The sequence below is a fragment of the Macaca fascicularis genome, chromosome 6, assembly GCF_037993035.2.
Source record: "Macaca fascicularis isolate 582-1 chromosome 6, T2T-MFA8v1.1".
In the NCBI taxonomy this organism is placed as follows: Eukaryota; Metazoa; Chordata; class Mammalia; order Primates; family Cercopithecidae; genus Macaca; species Macaca fascicularis.
In genome coordinates this window covers 176,811,747-176,833,937 of record NC_088380.1, presented here as the reverse complement: position 1 = coordinate 176,833,937, position 22,191 = coordinate 176,811,747, and the positions used below count along the sequence as shown (strand labels likewise).

The 22,191-nt window shown below is 44.1% G+C and overlaps 1 protein-coding gene across 3 annotated transcripts in view; it reads right to left on the bottom strand.

Moving 5' to 3' along the window:
• Positions 1–22,191, bottom strand: part of DOCK2 (dedicator of cytokinesis 2) — a 436,348-nt gene that overhangs the window by 68,286 nt on the left and 345,871 nt on the right. For all 3 annotated transcript variants that reach the window (XM_045395044.3, XM_045395045.3, XM_045395046.3), the window contains 3 exons: positions 17,739–17,817; positions 7,084–7,184; positions 6,935–6,993 (listed from right to left, as the gene is read on the bottom strand). In XM_045395044.3, coding sequence (XP_045250979.1) covers positions 6,935–6,993; positions 7,084–7,184; positions 17,739–17,817 — 239 coding nt within the window. The remainder of the gene's footprint in view (positions 1–6,934; positions 6,994–7,083; positions 7,185–17,738; positions 17,818–22,191) is intronic.

Below are 22,191 nucleotides of genomic sequence, written 5' to 3'. Positions count from 1 at the left end.
AGAAAAGGAGGGAGGGAGGAAAGGAAGAAAGAAAGGAGGGAGGGAAGGAAGAAAAGGAGGGAGGGAGGAAAGGAAGAAAGAAAGGAGGGAGGGAAGGAAGAAAAGGAGGGAGGGAGGGAAGGAAGAAAAGGAGGGAGAGAAGGAAGAAAAGAAGGGAGGGAGGGAAGGAAGAAAAGGAGAGAGGGAGGGAAGAAAACGAGGGAAGGAGGGAAAGGAGAAAAGAGGGAGGAAGGGAGGCTTTTGTGAACTTGGCTGAGAATTAAGTTGGGTAAGCCACGACTTTCTGAGGCTGACATGGGACAGAAAGCCCTCTCCAAAGGCTGGCACAGACCCTGAAATGAACAAGGATGAGGCAAGTTATGACTCCCTGGATTTCAGAGTCCAGCAAGCCTCCTGGGGACTTTGAAATAAAGCTGAGCTGATTTAAAAAAAAAAAATCAGTTCAAAAGGGGAAGACAGAACACAGATCCACAGATCTTTGCTCCTCTGTCTTAGGCTTGGAAAAGCTCCCTCCTGGCAATGCTCTGAGACAGGCAATCAATTCTCTCCTCATTATTCAGGACTTGCCCAGCCTCAGCTTCCTTCCAGGCCCCATAGAGTCTCTGAGTCTGACAGCCTGGGTCGGTCAGGTCCTGCCACTGCCACTCCCTGGCTGTGTGGCATTGTGCTTGTCATTTACCTTCCCTGAGCTTCCATGATCTCATCTGTAAGATAAAGATAGTAAAATCTGCCTAATAGAATTGTCGAAGCTTAAGAGTTTGTGCAAACGAAGGGCTCTGCACAGTGTCTGGCACATTGCAAAAGCTCAGTAAGTGCTGCTGCTGTTGCTGCTGCTGCTGCTGGTAAGTACTTTGGCTTCAGCTCTATGCTGAGTTTTAGATTAAGCAATATGAAAAGACAAGGTCTAACCTCATGGAGCTCCCTGAAGCTTTTCATGGAAATTTTCAGGCCGGTCATTTCATTTGTTCACTTTTAAAGCAAACAGCTGAACTGGGAAAGGGTCAGATGGATTTATCTTCCCTACCATGGCTGACACTCACAACCCTCCACTCTTCTCTGTCTCATTGAACTATTCTCTCATTCGTCCTCAAAGATGTTTGAAAAGCCCCAATTGGATCATGCTTATTCACAGCATTTTTTCCCTATGACTTTCCTTGTTCGCAGGATAAAGTGTTGCCGGCCGTCTAGTCCTGTGCTCTCTCCCCATACCCATCTCGTGCCTCTCACCTGGTCACCCTCCATCCACCTGCCTGGCTCCCACTCCTCCAGCGCACCCTGCTTTTCCCACTTTGGGCCTTCCTCTGGGAACGAGCTCTTCTTCCTTCCCTTTCCTGGACCCCCCTCCAAAGTCTATCCCCAGCCCATGTCTCTGCAAATAAAACCCTTTCTCACTTTCTAGGGCTGTGCTATTCAGTATGGAAGCTACTAGCTGCATAAGTCTTTTGAGCCCTTGAAATGTGGCTAGTCCATTGGAAATGTGCTGTAAGTGTACAAACTCCACCAGATACCCCAAAAAAGAAAAAAAAAAATCTCAGTAACATTTTATATTGATTACATGTTTAGTATAACACTTTAGAATATGGTGTTAAATGTATTGTTAAAATTAACTTTATTGTTTCTTTTAATTTTTGAAAAATAAAGACACTAAAGCATTCATAATTAGGAGGCTTGTATTCTATTTCTAAAGAACAGCACTGCTTGGAGCTCAGGGGTTCTGGCTCTTCCTCATGGAGGCCATCCTTGACTTACTCACTAAGCAGGAGTCTCTCGCCGATTCTGTGGGTGCCCCAAGTTTCCATTCTACAGCTATTTCCCCTTCACAACTGTCATTAAATAATGCTGTAGTTAGTGTGTAACTATTCAGTGCAACGATCACTAGTCCATGAAGTCAGGGGCTATATCTCTAATCCGTTTCGGGCTTTAACCCCAGCTACTGGCATAGTACCTGGGATGTAGAGGATGTGTATGTTACTTTCCTACAGCTGTTTGTTATAAATCACCACAAACTTAGTAAATTAGAACAGTACACATTTATTTTATTACACTTCTGGAGATCAGAAGTCTGAAAGGGGTTGCATGGAGCTAAATCAACGTCTGGGAAAGAATGAGTTCGTTCTGGAGGATCTAAGGAAGAATCTGTTTTCTTGCCTTCCCCAGCTTCTTTTTCCAGCCTCTAGAGGATCCTGGCATTCCTTGGCTCATGGCCCCTTCCTCCATCTTAAAAGCCAGCAATGCAGCTTCTTTAAATCACTCTCTGACTCTGATTTTCTCCAGCTTTTGTTTTTCACTTATAAGGGTGCTGTAATTGTACTGAGCCCACTTGGATAGCCCAAGACACTTTCACCATCTTCAAGATCCTTAACTTTATCACACCTGAAAGTCTCCTTTGCTGTGTCAGGTAACATATTCCACAGGTTCTGGGGATTAGGACATGGACATCTTTGGGGAGCCTACCACAGTGCTCGATGTTGGTTATTAAAAGAATGAGTAAACGAATGATGGATGGCCACACTAATCCCGTTTCCCATTTATTCCCAGCAGCCACTCCCCAACCCCAGGAAGCCATGCTCGCTTGGGCTGGTTGCTTCCCTGGAATGCCTACCCTTTCCCTGTCTTTCCTTCAGTCCTGACATGGTCCTCCTTCCAATTCAGAAGCCATTTCCCCACCATACGGAATCATCCTTACAGTCCTCACTTATATCCCTTTTGCCTGAACTCCTGAGTCCCCACCACACATTTCACTTTGTTACTTTTCCCTACTTGACAGTGCCACTCTCTGGAGCTCTGCACCGAGCTGGGCGCTCTGTAGGTGCTTAAACAGTAATGGCCAAATTGCTCTTGAGGTTTGGCCAGGCCAATCTCCCTTCATGGGAGGCCGAGATGCCAGGCTCTGGAATGTGTCTTTCTTTCCCACAACGAGTGTTAACACAGCAGCTCAATGTTAACCCAAGTGAACGTGGGAGGGTTAAGTGCAAAGTCATTTGCGCAAAATGTGCATTGCTTCATGCCAAGCAGAAATCAAATGTTATGATGCTACACTATTGGGAAAAGTACATTCCATTTGGCATCCACCCAGGATCCAAAACAACAAATGGCATTAACCCCTGAGTGGCTGGCTCCTTAACAACATGTTGTCCTTCTCGCCATGAAGACCTCCCTGCCCATACCTCCTCTCCCAAAACAACACACACACAATTCGTCTAGACTGTCCCCTGAAGAATGTGAAATAATCTTCAAGCCTGAGATTATAGATTTGCAATTAGCTATCTTATAATCACAGGATTGCCCGAGTTGTTCTTGATGAGAAGATGATGATGATGATACTGATGATCGTGATGATGATGCCCTGATTGCTTCTGGCCTTAAAACAAAATTTAGAAAACTAACATGCATTATGATTTACTCATTATCAGTAGTCTTTGAAAAAACATAGATCATTGGTTATTTCACGCCCTTTGAAACAATTTGCATACACTTTGAAAAAAAATTATTTGTAAGAACATTGCACTTGGGATCAAGAGACAGGCTCTTCTAGCCTCAGTTCAGTCACTGACTTGTTTTTGACCTTGGCAATGTCCTTGTGCTTCTCTTGGCCTCATTTGGCAGCTTTACCTATACAATCAGCAGGGTTGAATTAGATGATGTATCAGGAATGCAACAGAAATCTGACTACCATGACTAAACTGAAGCTTTAATTTTCTTGTTTAACAAGAAGCCAAAAGATGGCTGGTCCAGAGCTGCTCCTTCATCCTCAGAATGTGAGTTTTGTCCTCATGGCTTTAAGATGGCTACTGCCCCTCCAGCCATATTGTCGTTTTCCAGAAAGAAAGAAAGGGGAGGGCTATGGGCAAAAATGTGTTTTGTTCATTCAATCTGTCCTCTCCTTGCCTCTTGGTTTTTGTCTTGTTTTGTTTTTAATTGGAAAAAAAACTTTCCTGTAGCCGTAACAGGTATGTTTCTGCTGATTCTCATGGGACAGACTTGGGCCACGTGGCTGTTACTTGCTACAAGGCATTGTTAATCGAGCAAATTGCAATCCTAAAACACTGAATCCTGGATTCAGGTAGCCAGGAACAAGAGAAGCCTGGTTCTTCAGCTCCTTCTTGCTCTTCTAATAAATACCTTCTCTGATTAACGCAGCTGCAGTCAATGCCTCTTGTTTGCAACCAACTCCCAACCCCTGACGGATATGTCTTTTAATTGCATTAATTCATCCTACGGGTTTTTGCTAACAGCAGGGAGTCTGTGATGCGTCAGAGCAAATACTCTGGCCAAGGTGCTCGTCCAGTTTCTGCCTCTAACCCACTACATGATCTTGTACAAACCCCTTCTCTCTGGACCTCAGTTTCCTAATTAGTAAAACAATGAATTGGACCAGATCAGTTGCTTCCAACTGTTCTCTGCAGTGCTCAGGGCTTCCCCCTAGAAAACCCTCTACAAGGGAAGTTCAAGAGAAGCCTGTTATAACGGGCTCTGGGTCTCCCACCTCACTTCAATTACAATAGCTCTATTTTCATCCAATTTACTTATTAAGCATGAGAATTTTTTTTTATTGGTCCTCAGCTAAAAATAAATGTTTGAAAAATGCTGGACAGTACGATCTCTGAAGGGCCCTTCTAGCTCCAACGTTCTGTGATTCTAAGCAGGTGGAATATTTGGTAACATCTTTTCATTCATCAGCATAATTGGGAGTGCAGGAATGCCTGCCAAAACATAATCTATATCTAAATAAAATCTTCTGTGTGCAAAACAATGGCAATGAAGGACATTCAGAAAAGAGCAGGCCATGTGGAAGGACTTGAAACAAACAAAGCACAGATCCCTGTTTTGCAATTCTGGCAATGCCTGGGGTGTCGAGCTGGGGAAGGAAGCCTGCCACAGCTTTATCCAGCCTCTGCTGTTGTAGAACAACGAATGCAAACTTGGAAGTGAACTGAATCTGGGTCCATCATGTGTTGAGCACATCTGATGTTTTGAAAACTTTCAATTAGTTTTCATTAGTATTCATAAATTGGAAAATACATTGAAAAACCCAGTCTCCTGGCTTCTTTCGAAAAACTGAAAGGTATGAAAACATTGGGATTGCATTTCAGTAGGACAGCAATTAACTGGAGAGGAACAGCGACTGTCTTTTTTCTCTGCATGGGCATGTCAGCTTCACTTTGCTGCAGGCCCTTACTCCTTCTCATGTTCCTGACCCTGAGGTCAGGTGCCGGCTGTTGTATGGGCCTGTGCTTACACGATGTCCCCCCATTCCCCTATCATTGCAAAGCAATGGTAAATGAAACATCAGTTATTTCCTATATCCCAGTCCTTACCCAGTGTGGAGAAACAAAAGATAGACTGAGAAAGACATGCCTTTCTAGAAAAACAGGGTAGAGGTGGTACCCCTCCTCCCAGGGGATATTTGGCAATGTCTGGAGACATTTTTGGTTGTCATAACTAGGGACGGTGCTACTGGCATCTTAGAGGGTAGAGGACAGGGAGAACAGAAAAATTAGGTTCCATCCTGATGGGGCAAGGATGACAATAATGATAAAAACTCTGATGTGGGGGTGGTGGCCTCCATGGCTCCACTTGCCCCAGCTGTGCTCTTATGACCCTCATAAGCCCCCTGTGAGGGTGCTTATTTCCCCACCTTAGGCCTGGTGATGCTAGGCCTCACAGCCTGTAAATGTCAGAGCAAGGCCCAAAGCAAAGATGTGGCAGTCTGTTCTGGGCTTGGGTCCTCGGCTCTGCCTTGGGCTTTGTGAGCCAACCTGCAACCTCCCTGTTATCCAGCCTGTACTTCTCTTAGCTTGAGTCTGGTGCTACCAGCAACCACAGAACCCAGACTGATAGTCTCTCCACTGTACTATGCTTCCTCCACAGTGGATAGAACTTGCTGGAAGAGGCATGCAACTACCGCCTAAAAAACCCCTGGGAACTGGCAGACAATAAGAGGTCTGGGGAAGCAAGAAGCATAGTCTGAAGAGGGAACAAAAATTAAATCCAAGAGATGGGCACAGTTAGTACTTGTAGGAAAGTCAACAGTCACACCCAGGGCAGAGCAATTTAGAATCAGAGAGTCAAGGAGGGACAGAAAAACAAAAAAATTCATTACTGTTCATCCATCCATCCATCCATCCATCCATCCATCCATCCATCCATCCATCCATCTATCCTTTCAGCACATATTTATAGAGGAGGATGCAGGCCATGAGCAAGGTTTATGGCCCCTGCCCTTGTGGAATCAAAACCATACTCGGAGACTTCCAGCTGTTTGATTTCAAGCAAGTTACTTCCTTTTCTGAGTTTCCTGATCAATAAAAGGATGGGGGAAGAGTTCCATCTTACAGGAAGTGATGTGAAGATTAAATACAATCTTCTTAGCATGGGACTGACTCAGAGTCTCAATAAATGCCTCCTTGGTTCCATCCCTCCCTCCACAGGTATCATTCAGGTAACCATACAGGATTCCTGCAGCTCCCTGAGGCAGAGACAGCTTATGGGGTCACTTTTCAGCTAAAAAGACCCTCTCATATTTCAGAGAACCAATTATCCCCATGACGTTGGAGTATGTTTTGTGGACCATGCAATACAGGATGCAGAATGACCCTCCAATCAGCAGCAAGCATTCGTGTGATGTGTGAGCACATGAGTTCCCATGACAGTCCTGGTCCATCTTACAAATTTCCATTTGGATCTGTAACCCACTGGAGGCATCAAGCAGAAGCATATTCACAGCTGCTTGCAGGGTTGGGGGTAGGTGTGCGTGTGGGGACCCCCTCTCATTCAGATTACAATCAGGTGCTTATTAAGAACCGGGGTACACACAGTAATGAACTGTTATTTCATGCTCCCACTGCTAAAACCCCTGTGGCCCTCCAATAGGTGGTCTTCAAGGAGTTTGGTGCACGCCGATGTGAGTATCTGGATGTGTGTGCCTACTTACCAAGCTTGTACCACATATCACGGATGGAGAAGCCAATTAGCCGTCTCATGTCCCCATACCTAGGAGGAACAAAAACCTCTGCTTCAGGCACCAACTCAGAGGATCTCATGGACCTCCCCCTCTTCAGGAAATCCAAAAATGCAACCTACTTATTCAGGATTTTGTTGTACTTGGCGTGCGAGAACTGCTCCAGCTGCAGAGAATCCTGGGTGATAAAAGCCACTGCCAGATGAAAATAGTTGTTCCACAGCTGTAAATGAAAGAGCAGAGAACAGTTATGGAGAGGGTCTGAAGTGGGAAGGCATAAGCGCTGGGTAGTGTGAATAATTTATGAAGATGGCAGAAGATAGAGGCAGAACCAGTTTAATTGTGCCCACTGCAATTTTCTAACTGGCACTGACTCTGAAATTAACATCCTGGCCAAAGTGAGGACAATGGATGGATTTCTCTAGGCACTACCATGTCCACTCTCAGACAATAGGATTTGGGAGAAGAGGAGAATTTTAGGTTTTTTTGTTGTTGTTTTTGTTGCTGTTTTTTGTTTTTTTGTCCTTGTGCTTTGTTTTGTTTTTTGAAAGACAACTTGCCCCAGCTGAGTGCCATGGAGAGCTGTTTCTTGCCCTGGAATTAGAGGGTGATGAAGGGTAAGACAGTTCAGGGATTCACAGCCTCTCTGGAAGTCCTCCCTAATTCACCTGACAGCTTGGAGGACCAACCTGCAATCCATTCTGTCTTAAAATATTTTGCCTTTTCTTTCCCTTTAGTTCGATGGTTTCAAAGTGTGGTTGCCAGATCAGCAGCAGCAGCAGCGCCTGGGAACTTGTTAGAGATACAAATTCTCTGGCCCCTGCCCAGACCTACTGAATCAGAACCTCTAGGGGTGGGACCTAGAAATCTGCAGGTTAATAAGCACTCAGGTGATTCCGATGCACGGTTCAGTTACAGCCCCTGTTGGCCCAGCTGAGATGCAGGCTTGTAAGGATTTTTGCATGTACCTGATCTGTTAGTGCTAAATGTGAGGCACTTATACTAGAACCCACTCCACCAGCTTGCAGTGAAATAGAGCAGGTAAAGGAGTCAGCACATGGTGACTGCTCAAAAGATTGGCCACACTGATGGCAATATTGATACAGGCTACAGAACCAGAGATATTATAGGTCCAAACCATGGATCTACAATCCATGGATTCATCATGGAGCCTCGGTGAACCTGTCTGCAAAACTGAGGTGACTCTGGTACCCACTGCAGAAAGCTGTGATAAAGATGACACAAAATGAGGTGTTTAAAGACATGAATCACAGTAAGAGCTCAAATATCCTTGCTAGCCTCATTGCTGTTGTGCTTTTCTTTATTCCAGTGGTTCCTTTGGTACCAAAGCCAGTGATACCACCTAGGGTTTTGGTGCTCAAGGGCAATTGTTGCAAGATGCCAAGGTCCTGCAAGGAGCAGGTGGGAGACAGCTTTGCTGAACAAAGCCCACCCACTTTCGGCCCCTCTCAACAGTGTTTGTAGCAACAGGATAGGTAACATTAGCCAGAGAAATCATCCTGCCATTGAGACCTTCATCCTTAACTCAAAGATGTTCATTCGTGTTTGCAGATGGCCAAGACTATAAAAGAGGCAACTCTTCCACTGATAACATAACATCATGATTGCTGCCCAGAGTATGACTTTCAAATGGGTTTGCGGTTCCAGTCTTTGAAAGAAGCAACACAAGCACTCTAATTTTACTATGGGCCAGGAACTTTCCCATACATCTTCCTTTCATCGCTCAACACTTGATAGCTCTCATTCCTCATCTCAAGCTTCCTTCAGATGAGGAGACTGAAGCTTGGAGAGGTTAAGTATTTCGCCTAAGTCTCTCATCTTGTTATACACACAGCAGAGCTAAGATCTGCATCCAGACCTTCCAATTGACATCTGGGGTTCTTTTAACACACCACGGTCAGTCTTCAGCTGGGGATGCATTTAACAAATATTTCTGGAACATCTGCTAAGTGCCCAGGCTTTGCCACAGTGAGGTGACAGAGCAGCGGTTACACAGACAGTGATCCCTGGCCTCATGCAGTTTACATTTTGTTGAGTGAATGCTTTTTTCTTTACTTGGACCTTTATCACCCAGGGCCCCAAAAACCAAACTGCTCTTGGGATGCAGTGAAGTGGCCTCTTGGCTCATGGCCCCCTTAAAGTCAGCTCTCCATGCAGAGACCAGAAGAACCTTTTAAAACACATCAGATCATTCGAGACCAGCCTGACCAACGTGGTAAAACCCCGTCTCTACTAAAAATACAAAAATTAGCCGGGCGTGGTGGCAGCTACTCAGGCGACGCCTGTAATCCCAGCTACTCAGGCGACGGAGGCAGGAGAATCCCTTGAACGTAGGAGGTGGAGGTTGCAGTGAGCTGAGATCACGCCACTGCACTCCAGCCTGGGAGACAGAATGAGACTCCATCTCAAAACAAAAACAAAAACAAAAACACATCAGATCATGCCACTCCCTTCCTCAAAGTCCTCCAAAGGTTCTTGTAACATTTGGAATCAAATCTCCTTGTTTCCATAGCAACCTTGTTTATGTAAACACATGTGGCAGGTTGGGTCTCCTGTCCACACCCCTTCAGACTGCCTTTCCTCCCGGCACCCCAGTGACTTAGCAGCTTCTCCAGGGCTTTGCTATGAAAATGTGCAGCTCTGGTCTGCTTATGTCCGGAGCTTACACCTTCTCACATTGAAGATGAGAATTTGAAACAACAAGCCAGGGCAAGAGAAAACCGTGGCCACAAGACACGGAAATGAGTGTTTCCATGAAAGTGACAAATCTCTGATTTTAGCGGACAGCAAAAGAGTAATCAAGGTACATCGGAAATAGGTATCCAACAAAGCAAGTCAATCTATAATTACTCGTAAGAATAATTTCAGAAATGCCACCTAACACGTAAGACATGTCAAATATGGTTGAGTCTCTTGCCATTCTCTATTCTACCCTGAATGAATCCATCAAAAAAGCATTTTCTCTGTCATCCCATTCCTGATTTTCTTTTTTTTTAAATCTGAGATATAATTTATATACCATAAAATTCACTTTTTTAAGTGTATAATTTAGTTTTTAGTATATTCACAGGGTGGTTCAACCATTACCACTGTCTAATTTTGGAACATTTTCATCACGCCAAAAGAAACCCTCTACCCATAAGAGTCAGTCCCTCTTCTCCCCACCAACATCTTCCTCTATCCTGTCCCTGGAACATATACAAACACGAGGCATCCACCACAGGCTTGGCACACACCAAGCACTCAGTAAATGCAATGGTGGTGTTGATGTTAGCACGGGGTGTAGAGTATTTGTATGCCCTGTCTTCTCTAGCTGTAAGCTCCACAAGTACCCAAATCCTGTCTTGCATTTATTTGTATCCCTAATGCCATGCTCAGCACAATGACTTGAATACAGCTAGGCTCCAGAAAATATTTATTTATCAATTGCTATATTGTCACAGAAATTCTTCAAAAGGTCCCAGATTTTTCTGTCTGCACTGCTAAAAACTGCCTGGAAACTGTTAATACTAATGTACTGTCTGTCTCTGTGGATTTGCCTATTCTGACAGTTCATATAAGTGACGTCATAAAATATATGACCTTTCATGTATGATTTCTTATACTTAATGTAATGTTTTCAAGGTTCATCCATGTTGTAGTATGGATCAGTACTTCATTTTTTATTGTTGAATAATATTCAACCATATGGATATACACATTTTGATTACGTATTCATCCACCGATGGTCATTTGGGTTGTTTCCAGTCTTTGACTATTATGAATCATAGCATTGACACTATGCTGCTATGAACATTTCTGTACAAATCTCTGGGTGGACATATGTTTCAACTGTCATGGGAGTGGACCTGGTTTTGTTTTGGTTTTGGCTTCCATTTTGGAAGACCTTTATGAACCATGAGGCCATAGCTGTGCCTCATCTTCTTAGTGGATCAGAAACGGCACATCCAAGTACCTCACTCACAGCCCCTGCCCAGTTCTGGCCATGGGGCTCTGTGGGAATGCCTTCTGGAACTCAGAGGAGGTACTCACAGTATGTGGCTCTGTGCAGTGCTCTTAGAGGTGAGCCATGGTCACAACTAGATATTGCTGAATACTTATAAGGCCTCTGCCCCAAGCCTTTCTTCACTCTTGTTCCCAAAGAATCAGATCCAAATGCATTCACCTGGCTCTTAAAGTCTCATACAATTTCCATGGTCCCCAGTGCTGTCTCCTTCGACAACTGCCCACTGAGGCGGGCTGGTCTGCTCAGACTCCACAGAGATCACAGGAGCATTTTGGTCTCCTTGGCTTCACTCACAGTGGTTCTCATACCCGCAGTGACTGTGTCCTATTCTTACATCCAAGCTGGGTTCAAGACCGGCTTCCTTCATGAAGGCTTCCTAGACTGCAGGGCACATTGGGTCTGCCTGATCACTTCCTGATTTGAGGAGCACTTATTGTGTGCTATCATGGATGTTAGTCCACTGTTCTGCACCTGGCCTTGTGCTCCATTCGTTTCTCATGACAGCACTGTCTGATGGTCAAGAGGACATGTGTCAGTGTGTTGCAGACCAGGGTGTGAAAACCATTTCTATTGCTTATTAGCTGGGTTGCCTTTTGCTAGTTACTTGACCTTTCTGAGCCTCATTTTCCTTTATGTAAAATACCCAAAATAATGGTCCCTACCATAAAGGACTGTTGTAATTACTGGATCAATAATATGAGAATGAGGCATCCACTACAGGCTTGACACTAAGCACTCAGTGTATGGAATGGTGGTGTTGATGATAGCATTGGTTGTGGAGAATTTGTATGCCCTGTCTTCTCCAGTTGTAACCTCTACAAGTACCAAAATTTTGTCTTCCATTTATTTGTATCTCTAATGCCATGCTCAGCACAAGGACTTGAATACAGCTGGGCTCCAGAAAATATTTATTTATCAATTGCTGTATTGTCAGAGAAATTCTTCAAAGGGTCCCAGATTTTTCTTTCTGCCCTGCTACAAACTGCCTGGTGATATTTCTACTAAATGTCTACCTCAGCTGACTAGGGGAAGCTACAGTGTCTCTTTAGCAAAATGCACAAGTCTCTTTGCCCTGGGGGAAGGGATGAGGTGATTTCTGATTGGGAATTTAATATTCTGAAATGATAGAACAATAGAGGGTTAGAACTGGAATAAATTTAAGTATCATCTGTTCTGACTACCATATTGCACAGAGATAAACAGTAAAGTCCAGATAAAGTAAAAGACCACCCAAAGTCATACTGCTAGTGGGTATAATGAGAATTTAGTTACTTTTAATTAACTCTCAAGAAATTATGAAAGTAATATACACACATAGTTTTAAAAAATGATAGAAAATATTAAATGGGAGAAAGTTATTTTCCATCCTACCTTGGATCCAAGTCTAATTCCCCAGAAGAAAATGTTAACAATTCCTTGGGATAGCCTTTCAGAATTTTTTTATGCATAAACAAATGTATGTATAGACATCTTTTTTAAAAGTCTGCTGCACTTGGCTTTTTTCTCTTACCAATATATCTTGCAAATGTTTCTATATTAGCATATACAGATCTGCTTCATTCTCTTTTATTGCTACATTGTATTCTATGAGAATGTACTTTAATTTTAACCAAATTCCCTATTTATAGACATTTAGCTTGATTCCAATTTTTTTTTTTTTCCGCTAGCAACAATGCTGTAATCAACACCCTTATTTAAACATCTTTATGCATGGGAAACTACATTTGTAGTATACATTCCTAGAACTGGAATTTCTAAGACATAGGGTCTGTGCATGTTTAGTTGTTATTTTTTGTCTTTGTTTTTATAGACACTGTCAGGTTGCCTTCCAGGGTTTCAATTCAATTACCAGTTCCATTATCATGGACAAGGTACCCTACCTTTCTGAGTCTCAGTAACTTCACCTAGAAAAGGAGGACAATAGTATCTAAAGGGTGTGGTTGTAGGGACTAGACGAGAGAATCACTGCCTAGTAAACTCTTAGTCTTGCAAAAAAGCCTTCTCCACTCATCCAAGCAAAGTGAATTCACCCATTATTCACCCATATTATACCCTGTTCACAACATCTATGTCATATTTTCAACAAAATTAATTTATTTTCTGTCTCCATTACTGGTTGTCAGCATCGAGAAAGCAAGAACCTTCTTTTTAAATTTACTCTTGTTTATATGGTATCGCACATTATGTCTGAGCCAGCATGTGCTTGGGAAATTATTTTTTGAATGAGTTCATTAATGAACCAAGCACACTGCATGCATTCTGGTTAAACCCCCCTAAAAAAAACTATGAGATTTGTATAATTATTCTCCCCATTTTAGAGATCAGGAAACTGAGGCCCAGAGAGGTTCAATATCTTGCCCGACATCACAGAGCTACAAAATGGTGAAGGTGGCATCTGAATCCAGTTTATCTGACTCCAGGTCTTGCATTCTTCACCGCCCTGCTCTTCTGCTGAAATCACTCTTCTCCCTTCTCAGTGTCCTTTCCGCTTTGTTGTTGGTTACGGTTTTCACTGGTCCATCTGATGTTTATAAAGACTACAGTCCTCATAGCAGAGAGATCAAGGGTTTTTTAAATAAGAATCAGGATTCTTTCTCAGTGACCTGGAATCATTATTTATCTCAAATTTCAGTTAAAAAAAGAAACCAGCATGCAGTGGTGCTGAAATGCAGTCAGCCTGCCCTCCTCTTTGGGGCAGAGGCACAGCTGTCATGCCCACTCTGCGGATGCTTCTGGTTCTGGGAGTCGAAGGCCCCAGGTGTGGACTCAGGTGAGAAATATCAGACTAGAGGATGTCTGGGGCCTAAAAGCTGAAGCAGGCAGGGCTGGGGAAACTGCACCCAAGCATGTGCCCACCGTTCTGCCTGTGGAACCATCCCACCATGACTCCCCCTGTGGTGGCGCTATGGGAGGCTGCAAGGCTTTGATGACTGCTCCCTCTGTGTGTGTCTCTCCTTCGCCTGTTTTTGGCATCACCGGTTACGTTTCCCATTATAAAGAGCAAGGTGGCCCTCACGCCTCTACTAAAGGCTAGAGATATTTTAGAAGTTTTTCATTTCACAGGATATCAAAAATGGTTCCCAGGATAGGCTGGTAATCCAAAAATGCCTCAAGGCCTAGGCAGAAATGGCCACCACCTAGAGCCAATTAGAGCATCCCCAAATAGAGAGAATCATCTCACTACCAAACACAGCGCTGCCCAAGGCAGAGCCTTTCTGGAGTCCAAGTATAATCTCTGATTCCAGGGCCAATCAGAGATTTCAACATGGAGAGTCTTATCTTCCAGCCAATCATCTCAGAGCTCTCTATCCCAGTGCCGGTAAGAATTAGAAAGGGCAGAGAGTGCTTCTGGATCTAAATAAAGCTGTCTCCTGGAATCCAAAGGCACCCAATTCCTAAGAGACAGAGCGGAAGAGTGAAAAGAGGATGTGCTGTGCAGACAAGCCTGGGGTTAAATCCCAGCAGCCCCATTTATTGGTTAGATGACCTTTAACAGAAAAGTCAATCAATTCTCTGAAGCTCAGTTAATTCACCAGTGAAATGGGTATATCCCAACCTAACAAGATTATGATGACAATCAAAATTTTCTAAGTAGATGCCCAATAAAGTTAGTCACCCTCTTCAAAAGCCTGGATGCTAGAAGATGGATTTATATAGCCTTCTATCAAGATTCCAAGATCCTTGAGGGTAGGGCAGTGTTCTTTGCTTCTGAGTTCCCTGAAGCGTGTTGCAATAGTCTGGGCCCATAAGAATTGTTCTTGAACACAATTTCTTGCTGATTTGAGTTTGAAATCCTCTCTTTGTCTTCCCTGACCACGTGAACTGATGCAGACACCAAGGACCAGCATCCTGAATAGGGCCTAGAATGCAAGTGATCTCAGCCGCAAGCAGGAAACGCCATTTTTATAATTCCCAGTTCTTGTCACCTACAGAGTGGCAGTCACCAAGCTTCTTACTTTCTGCCCTTTGAATCACAAAACCACAGTTCTGGGAAAGATATTAGGGATAATCTCATTGCACCTGCCCCTCCTCTGGTCAGTGGCTGCCAAGACAGGCAGCAGTCAGTGATGGATGCTGTTCCTGCTGATATTAAATGCATAATTAATGAGACCGTAAGAAGGAGACAAGGCGTGTTCCAGGCAGGGTACAGAGAACAAATCCATTCTCACACAGAGGGAGGAAAAGGTAGGAGAACAAAGATAAGGTTGGAAAATGATCCTGTTCTTGGGTACTTTTCAATAAATAGCTATGGAAGCCTCATTAGGAAAAGAGACTTACTTTATTGTGTAATGTTGGCCACTCTTCTGTTTTACAGAATCTTGTGGGTGTGACAGCCCCAGGCAATGTTGTGGTGACCAGAAAGAGGCCTCCTGTCCTTTTTATCAAGGACTGACATGCATTCCCAGCACTGACACATTTAGGGGCATGATCATCATAATCATTATCCAAATAATAAAATTACTATTATTATAATGAGCTAACACTTATTAAACGGCTGCTATGTTCCCAGCACTGTTCTAAATGCTTTATGTGAATTCACTTAATCCTCACAACCATCCAATGACATAGCTGCTATTAGTATCCTGATTTAATGTTGAGGAAACTGAGGCACACAGAGATGAAGTAATTTGTCTAAAGTGACTCAGCTTGCAAGTCCGTACTTCTCATGTATGAAACGCTCAATCTCTGAGCATCTCTCAAATACAGATTTTCTTTCAGGAAAACAGGATATAAACCTAAAGGAATGCCCTGAAGGAATGAAGTTGAGCTTCTCTTGGAAAATTGCCATCTAAGAGCATGGAAAAGAGTGAAGTCGGAAAGCAAGTTTGAGGCTGCAATTGCTGACACCCACGGAAAGAGATGAACAAACTAGCTCGCAGTTATATGGACCAAACCCTGTCACCTCTGGCCCCTAGGTATGGTGTTCCAAGTTGCCCCTCCCAAAAAGCAGAAACTTCCCTGAACATACCCGTGACCAGGGCCTGCAGGCATCTCAGCCACATTTGGAAGGAAATCGAGCATCTCTCCTGATTCAAACCAGCTAAAGAGATACTCTTTGTTCCCATGTCGAAGATTTATAATGCCAGGAGAAACTCTCACCCAGACCCAGTCGGGCAGTCAACCCCCTGCAGGGGTGAAAGTCTATATCTGGCACGTGGTTGTTGTCATCTGTGTGGGCCTTGGTGTCAGCCACCACTGAGTTCTGGTCCCAACTTTGCATTGATGTGCTCGGTGACACCAGGCTGTCTCCTTATTATCTCTGAGTCTTACTTCCTGCCTCCTTAGAGCAGAAAAAATATTAGTAATAGTGGCTAACTTGTAGGGTGGCTGTAAAGACTGAGAAAGATAATGCCCTTAAAGTGCTTCTCGTGAGATCTGGCATGTATTAATCATCAGAAAATGGCAGCTACTCATTTTATCATGGCTCTCATTGTCGCTCAGTTGCCTGATTTGAATGCAAGGTAGTTCAAGAGAATCTTCTTCAGAGATCCTGTTCATCCTCTCAACAAATACTCATACGCTGGTGCTCTCAGCAGGGTGAATCTCACAGGCCTCAGCCCAGACATCACCTCCCCAAGAAGACCTACCATGTGCCAAGCACAGAGCATACAGTTGTTGTGTGTTCAAGGTCTTTATACTCATGAGGCTTAAGTTCTATGGGAGGAAAGAGAGAAAATAAGCACGTAGAGAAGAAAGATGATTTCTAATGACATTTAGCAGTATGAAGAGACTCCAGGAAGCCACGTGGTTTTGCATAATGACCGTGGGGTCAGTGGGGGTGATCCTCAGAGAGGAGTCAGGCAGGGGAGGCCTCTTTAAGGAGGAAATATTTGAACAGAAACTTATGGGACCTTACAAGTGGGTTCTCCCAGCAAGCCCCTCGTCACATTCCAGTTCTGGAAAAACCCTTTGAAGTAGAAAGGGTAGTTGCTGCATTTTACAGATGACTCACTTGAGGCATGGATACAGTCCAGGCCTTGCCTGAAGTTGCTCAGCTTCTGAGAGGTGAAAGCCCAGACAGGAACTGAACAACTTAGATGAGCAAGGAAAAAACAGCATCATTGCAGTTCATGAGCTCAGTGTCTCCTACATGCTAAGCCCCCACTGCAAGAGATGCAAGGGATCAGAGGCTTCCCTGGAGGGGATCCTCTTGTGGGGGGCCTTCCCTCTCACCTCTCCAGGCAGAGGCAGCAATCTGAACTTTCCCACAGAGTTTGTTCTTCTTGGGCCTGGATCTGGCAGGTGTGTCATTCTGTTTGCCCCAGGCACATACTTTTAGGACCCTGAATCTCTTAGAGGTCCCAGGTCTTGGCTGAGCACTAAAAATGACTTTCGAAGGAATCAGGAAGCCACAAAGTTGTACTGAAGAACTTGATTGTAAATCATTTTTCATTGTCTATGACTGGCTGCTCTTTTGGCTCCAGGCAATAGAAAAGCAAAAAAAAAAAAAGGTGATACATTTTTAAAAGGTGGTACCGACTCTGACAATGAATGAATGCAAGTCTCCTTGTTAGCATAAGATCCATTTTACAGTCACATTTGCATATGATGATCAGTTGGTGACTATTTAATCAAGGACCTAGTGGAAAGCCTGAGAATTTTCTCCCTAGCCACAACCCTCCGTGGAAATCCCCGGAAAGACTGGGACAGCTTCTGTAGGCTTTGGGATGTGTCTGATGGAGCGATCAGCCCAAGATGTCAGAGACGCCCTGGGCAGCTCCAAGGGTAGCTCTGGTGCCTCATACTCACCTGGAACTCAAAGTTCGTGTGTTCTAGGAACTTCTGGTTCATGGTTTCTGCAAACTTGTTGATAGCTCTCAGGAAGACCCTGGAAGAGGGCAGAAAATTACCAGACTATCTGAGCATGATGCCTTACATTCCTTTGCCCTTGTGCCAGACTGAAATTCCCTTACCCTCTTTGGGGAGAGGCTCAAAGGCCAAATTACCGATTTAGAGAGGTGAGCTAATGCAGATTAACAACTGTTCACACTCTAGACCTGGGGCTGTTTGCCTTGCAAGAACTCAATAACTGTTTGACTTCTTTTTGAAAATTTGCAATGTCTTATGTTTAAGATATTACAAGCTTATGGCAGAAAATCCATGCTAAAGAGAAATCACCCCCCTACCCCCAAAGAAACAAATAAACAACATGCTACCACATCCTGTCACCTATCGAAAACTGTCATCCACGTTTTGATGAACATAATTTCAAAGGTCTCCCTAGATGTATGTAAACAAATGATATTTTAAGGGTATCATTTTGATAAATGGGGCTAAACAACAAATGCTGTTTCAGTCTGTCTTTTTTACTCAACAATAAATTGTGTGCTTCTTTCATGCCAATGAATGTAGATACATCTCATCCTTTTTAATCACTGAAGAGCATTCCACTGTACGGATGTATCACAGTTTGTTTAATCCATTTCTTATTGATGGATCTTTTTGGTTTTTTTTTTCTCAGTATTTTTCTGTAATAAACAATGCTCTAATGATCACTCTTCTGTGTATATCATATACCTGCTATATATACCCCTTCTCCACTGTTTTCCTCCAAGTAATAATACTGGTCAAATGGGCCGGGTGCGGTGGCTCACACCTGTAATCTCAGCACTTTGGGAGGCCAAGGTGGGTGGATCACTTGAGGTCTGGAGTTCAAGACCAGCCTGACCATTGTAGTGAAACCCTGTCTCTACTAAAAATACAAAAATTAGCCGGGCATTGTGGTGCACACCGGTAATCCCAGCTACTTGGGAAGCTGAGGCATGAGGATCCCTTGAACCCAGGAGGTGGAGGTTGCAGAGTGATCTAAGATCATGACACTGCACTCCAGCCTGAGCAATAGTGAGAGTCTGTCTCAAAAAAAAAAAAAAAAAAATACTTGTCAAATGTCATGCACGTTTATAATTTTGGTACTTGTTGTCAATTTGCATTTCCCCTTAAGTGTCTTCCTGTCCATGTTGTTCTCTCCTTCCTCCTTGCCAAGCCCTTCCGACTGGTCTTGCAGCCTCCTGTCTCTTCATCCTGGAAAGCTCATTTCTCTAAAGGACAGCTCCGTCATATCAATCACTGACTTGATGGCTCTCCACTGCCTACAGGGTGAGTCCAAGCTCTTTCTCTGGACAGTCCCTCCCCTCATGATGGGACCCCAACCTTCTTTTCTAAGATTATTTCTTGCTAGTACCCTGTGTTTCTGGTATTTCCCAAATCCCTGTCTATGTTCTTCTTTGTGTAGAATGTCCCTCACCTTCTCGTTTCTGAAAGTCAGGATTCTTCATGGTCATTACCCTTCCTGGTCCAGATCGAGAGCCTTCTTCACTTAGTTTTCCATCATCCCACCAGCCTTAAGTGACTGAGACCACCCCCATTCTCTGAGGTTATTTCTGGCACCCCTCCTATGAGCACACTTTATATCCAGCTGTCTGTGTGCAGCCGCATCTCTTCTTTCAGACTATGAGCTTCTGCAGGGCAGGGTCTGCTGCACTCATGTGTGCCCGAAGGGATCCTCATCGCAACTCCCGTTCCCAACGTTCATCATGGTCTAGGATGATTCACTTGTATGACTCAGTAACATCTCTCTCCTTTAGTAGATTCTACTCTTCTGGGAATCACAGACTCCCTCTATGCTCTCACATACTCTCCAGTCCACATGACTTTAACTCCAAAATTTTTATCTCCATCCCTGGCCTCCCCCCTACGCACCAGCTTGCACTCCAGCTCTCTGATCTATACCCATACTTGAATAACATATAGGCATCTCAAACTTACATGTCAAAAACTAAACTCCGACCACTTGCCCTCCCCACACCCACCCTGAAATACTTCTTTCTGTAGTCTTCCCATCTAAGTTAAGGACAATTCTATTCTTCCAATTGCTCAGAGTCGGGGGAGAAAAAGGAAACAATTTTGGTAACGTCCTTGACTATGTCTTTCTCTCATATCCTACACCTGGACTTTACAGAACACATATGCATATAAGAAGTGTCCCCCCCAGGGAACAAAAAGGCTGGGCTATTTATGCCTTAGCATCAGCCCCCTCACTGGTTGAAAGTTGCTCCAGTGGGCAGGAAGTCCCTGTCACTTCTGGCCTGTCCTGTAGGTGAGCTGAGCACTCTGTAGCCAGACAAAGCCCAGGGAAAGAAAGAAGAAAGAAAGCCTCAGGGTGCATGGGAAATGTCCACCGAAGCTGCCGGTGGATTTTGGGTGGTTCAAGAGATGGTGGGTGGAGGATCTGCAGCATTTGCTACATCAGGCACTGCAGGGCCAGGTGTTCACTAAGATACTTTCATGACTGTTGAAGACAGAAGGCAGTGCATCCTAGCACTGGGATCACAGGATTTGGACACACACACACACACACACACACACAAATGGGTGTGACTTCTGGCTTTGTTACTCCCCAGCGGTGTGGATTTGGAGCATGTTAATATAACCCCTGAAGTTTCAGTCTCCTCCCTTGTGAAATAGCAGTAATGGAACGTTTTTCACAGGGTCACTAGCTGAGGTGGCTTCAGCCCCCTCTGGACTGCTTTATTCTTCTAAAGGCAAGAGCCAGACAACAGGGCAGACAGAGGACAGGGCTCAGTTAGCAGCCAGTTTTGAGGCAGGCAGCACCATACAAAAACAGAAATAAAAATCCCACAAAATCTGCCACCCCATCAGGCTGTCACAAAGGGAGATTTCTGTGGTTTTGTTAGTCTGTTATTCACCAATACGCCTTTGAAACAACATCATATTTTGTATTCTCTCCTTAAAGATGAGTTATCTGATCCCCCAGATGGAAATGCATTGAGTGGCTGTCACATTATATGTAAACATCTCAGAACCTCGAATACAATACCAAAGTGAGGGCTTTCACACACTCTCAGCAGCAACAATGCTATCAGTCATTCCAGGAACAGTCATTCTGGTTGTCAGCTTAAACTTGTCTCTAGCCTCAAAGGCCAGTCTAATGACCACAAACCGATTTGCCCCGTGCTGATGACGGAGATTAGTAGCAGGTAAATCAAAGTTCCTCCCTTTCTCTAGAGCCTTTCATAGCCACACACTGGAAATCACAATACCACTTCACTCTGGGTGCCCATGCTTGGGTTTGGAAAAATAAGGCATTTTTCTTCTCATTTTTCTTATTTTTTTAAAAACAGTAATAGGCCGGGCACAGTGGCTCACGCCTATAATCCCAGCACTTTGGGAGGCCAAGATGGGTGGATCATGAGGTCAGGAGTTCGAGACCAGCCTGGCCAACATGGTGAAACCTCGTTTCTACTAAAAATGAGGAGACAGAGAGACCCTCTCATATTGTTTTATATTGTTTTATACTCAGTACCTGTTTTAAGAAAAAAACAAGGAAGTAAAACCAAAGACAGGCAGCCCAGTGCCAGGCCCAAAACCAGGCCTGGGCCTGCCTGGCCTAACCCCAGTAGTTAAAAATCAACTCATAACTTAGAAACCGATATTATTCATAGATTGTATAAAAGAACATAGTGAAACTCCCGGCCCTGTTTTGTTTCTCTCTGACCACCGGTGCATGCAACCCCTATCACGTACCCCTTGCTTGCTTAAATCAATCACGATCCTTTCATGTGAAATCTTTAGTGTTGTGAGCCCTTAAAAGGGACAGAAATTGTGCACTCAGGGAACTTGGATTTTAAGGCAGTAGCTTGCCGATGTTCCCAGCTGAATAAAGCCCTTCCTTCTATAACTCGGTGTCTGAGAGGTTTTGTCTGAGGCTCGTCCTGCTACAAAAATACAAAAATTAGCTGGGCATGGTGCATGTGCCTGTAATCCCAGCCACTCGGGAGACTGAGGCAGGAGAATTGCTTGAACCAGGGAGTTGGAGGTTGCAGTGAGCCGAGATCACGCCACTGCACTCCAGCCTGGGCGACAGAGTGAGACTGTCTCAAAACGACAACAACAACAACAACAGCAATAACTGTACTTAAAGCCTAAGCACTCATATAGTAAAGTGGGTCAGGATGAAAACACACTCAACTCTATTACTGTCAACAATGAACCTGAATTGTTGAAAACAAAGTTCATTATCAAATCGCAACCTAGCACTTCCTGTGTCTCATCTGTGTTGCTTAGTGGCTGTAGAGGAGGAAGAACAATCCCAACCACGGTTTTCAACTGCCTGCCAGGCTCCACGCTAGGGGCTTTGCATGGATTCTTTCCTCTGTTGCTTTTGTTTTTCTAATGCTCACCT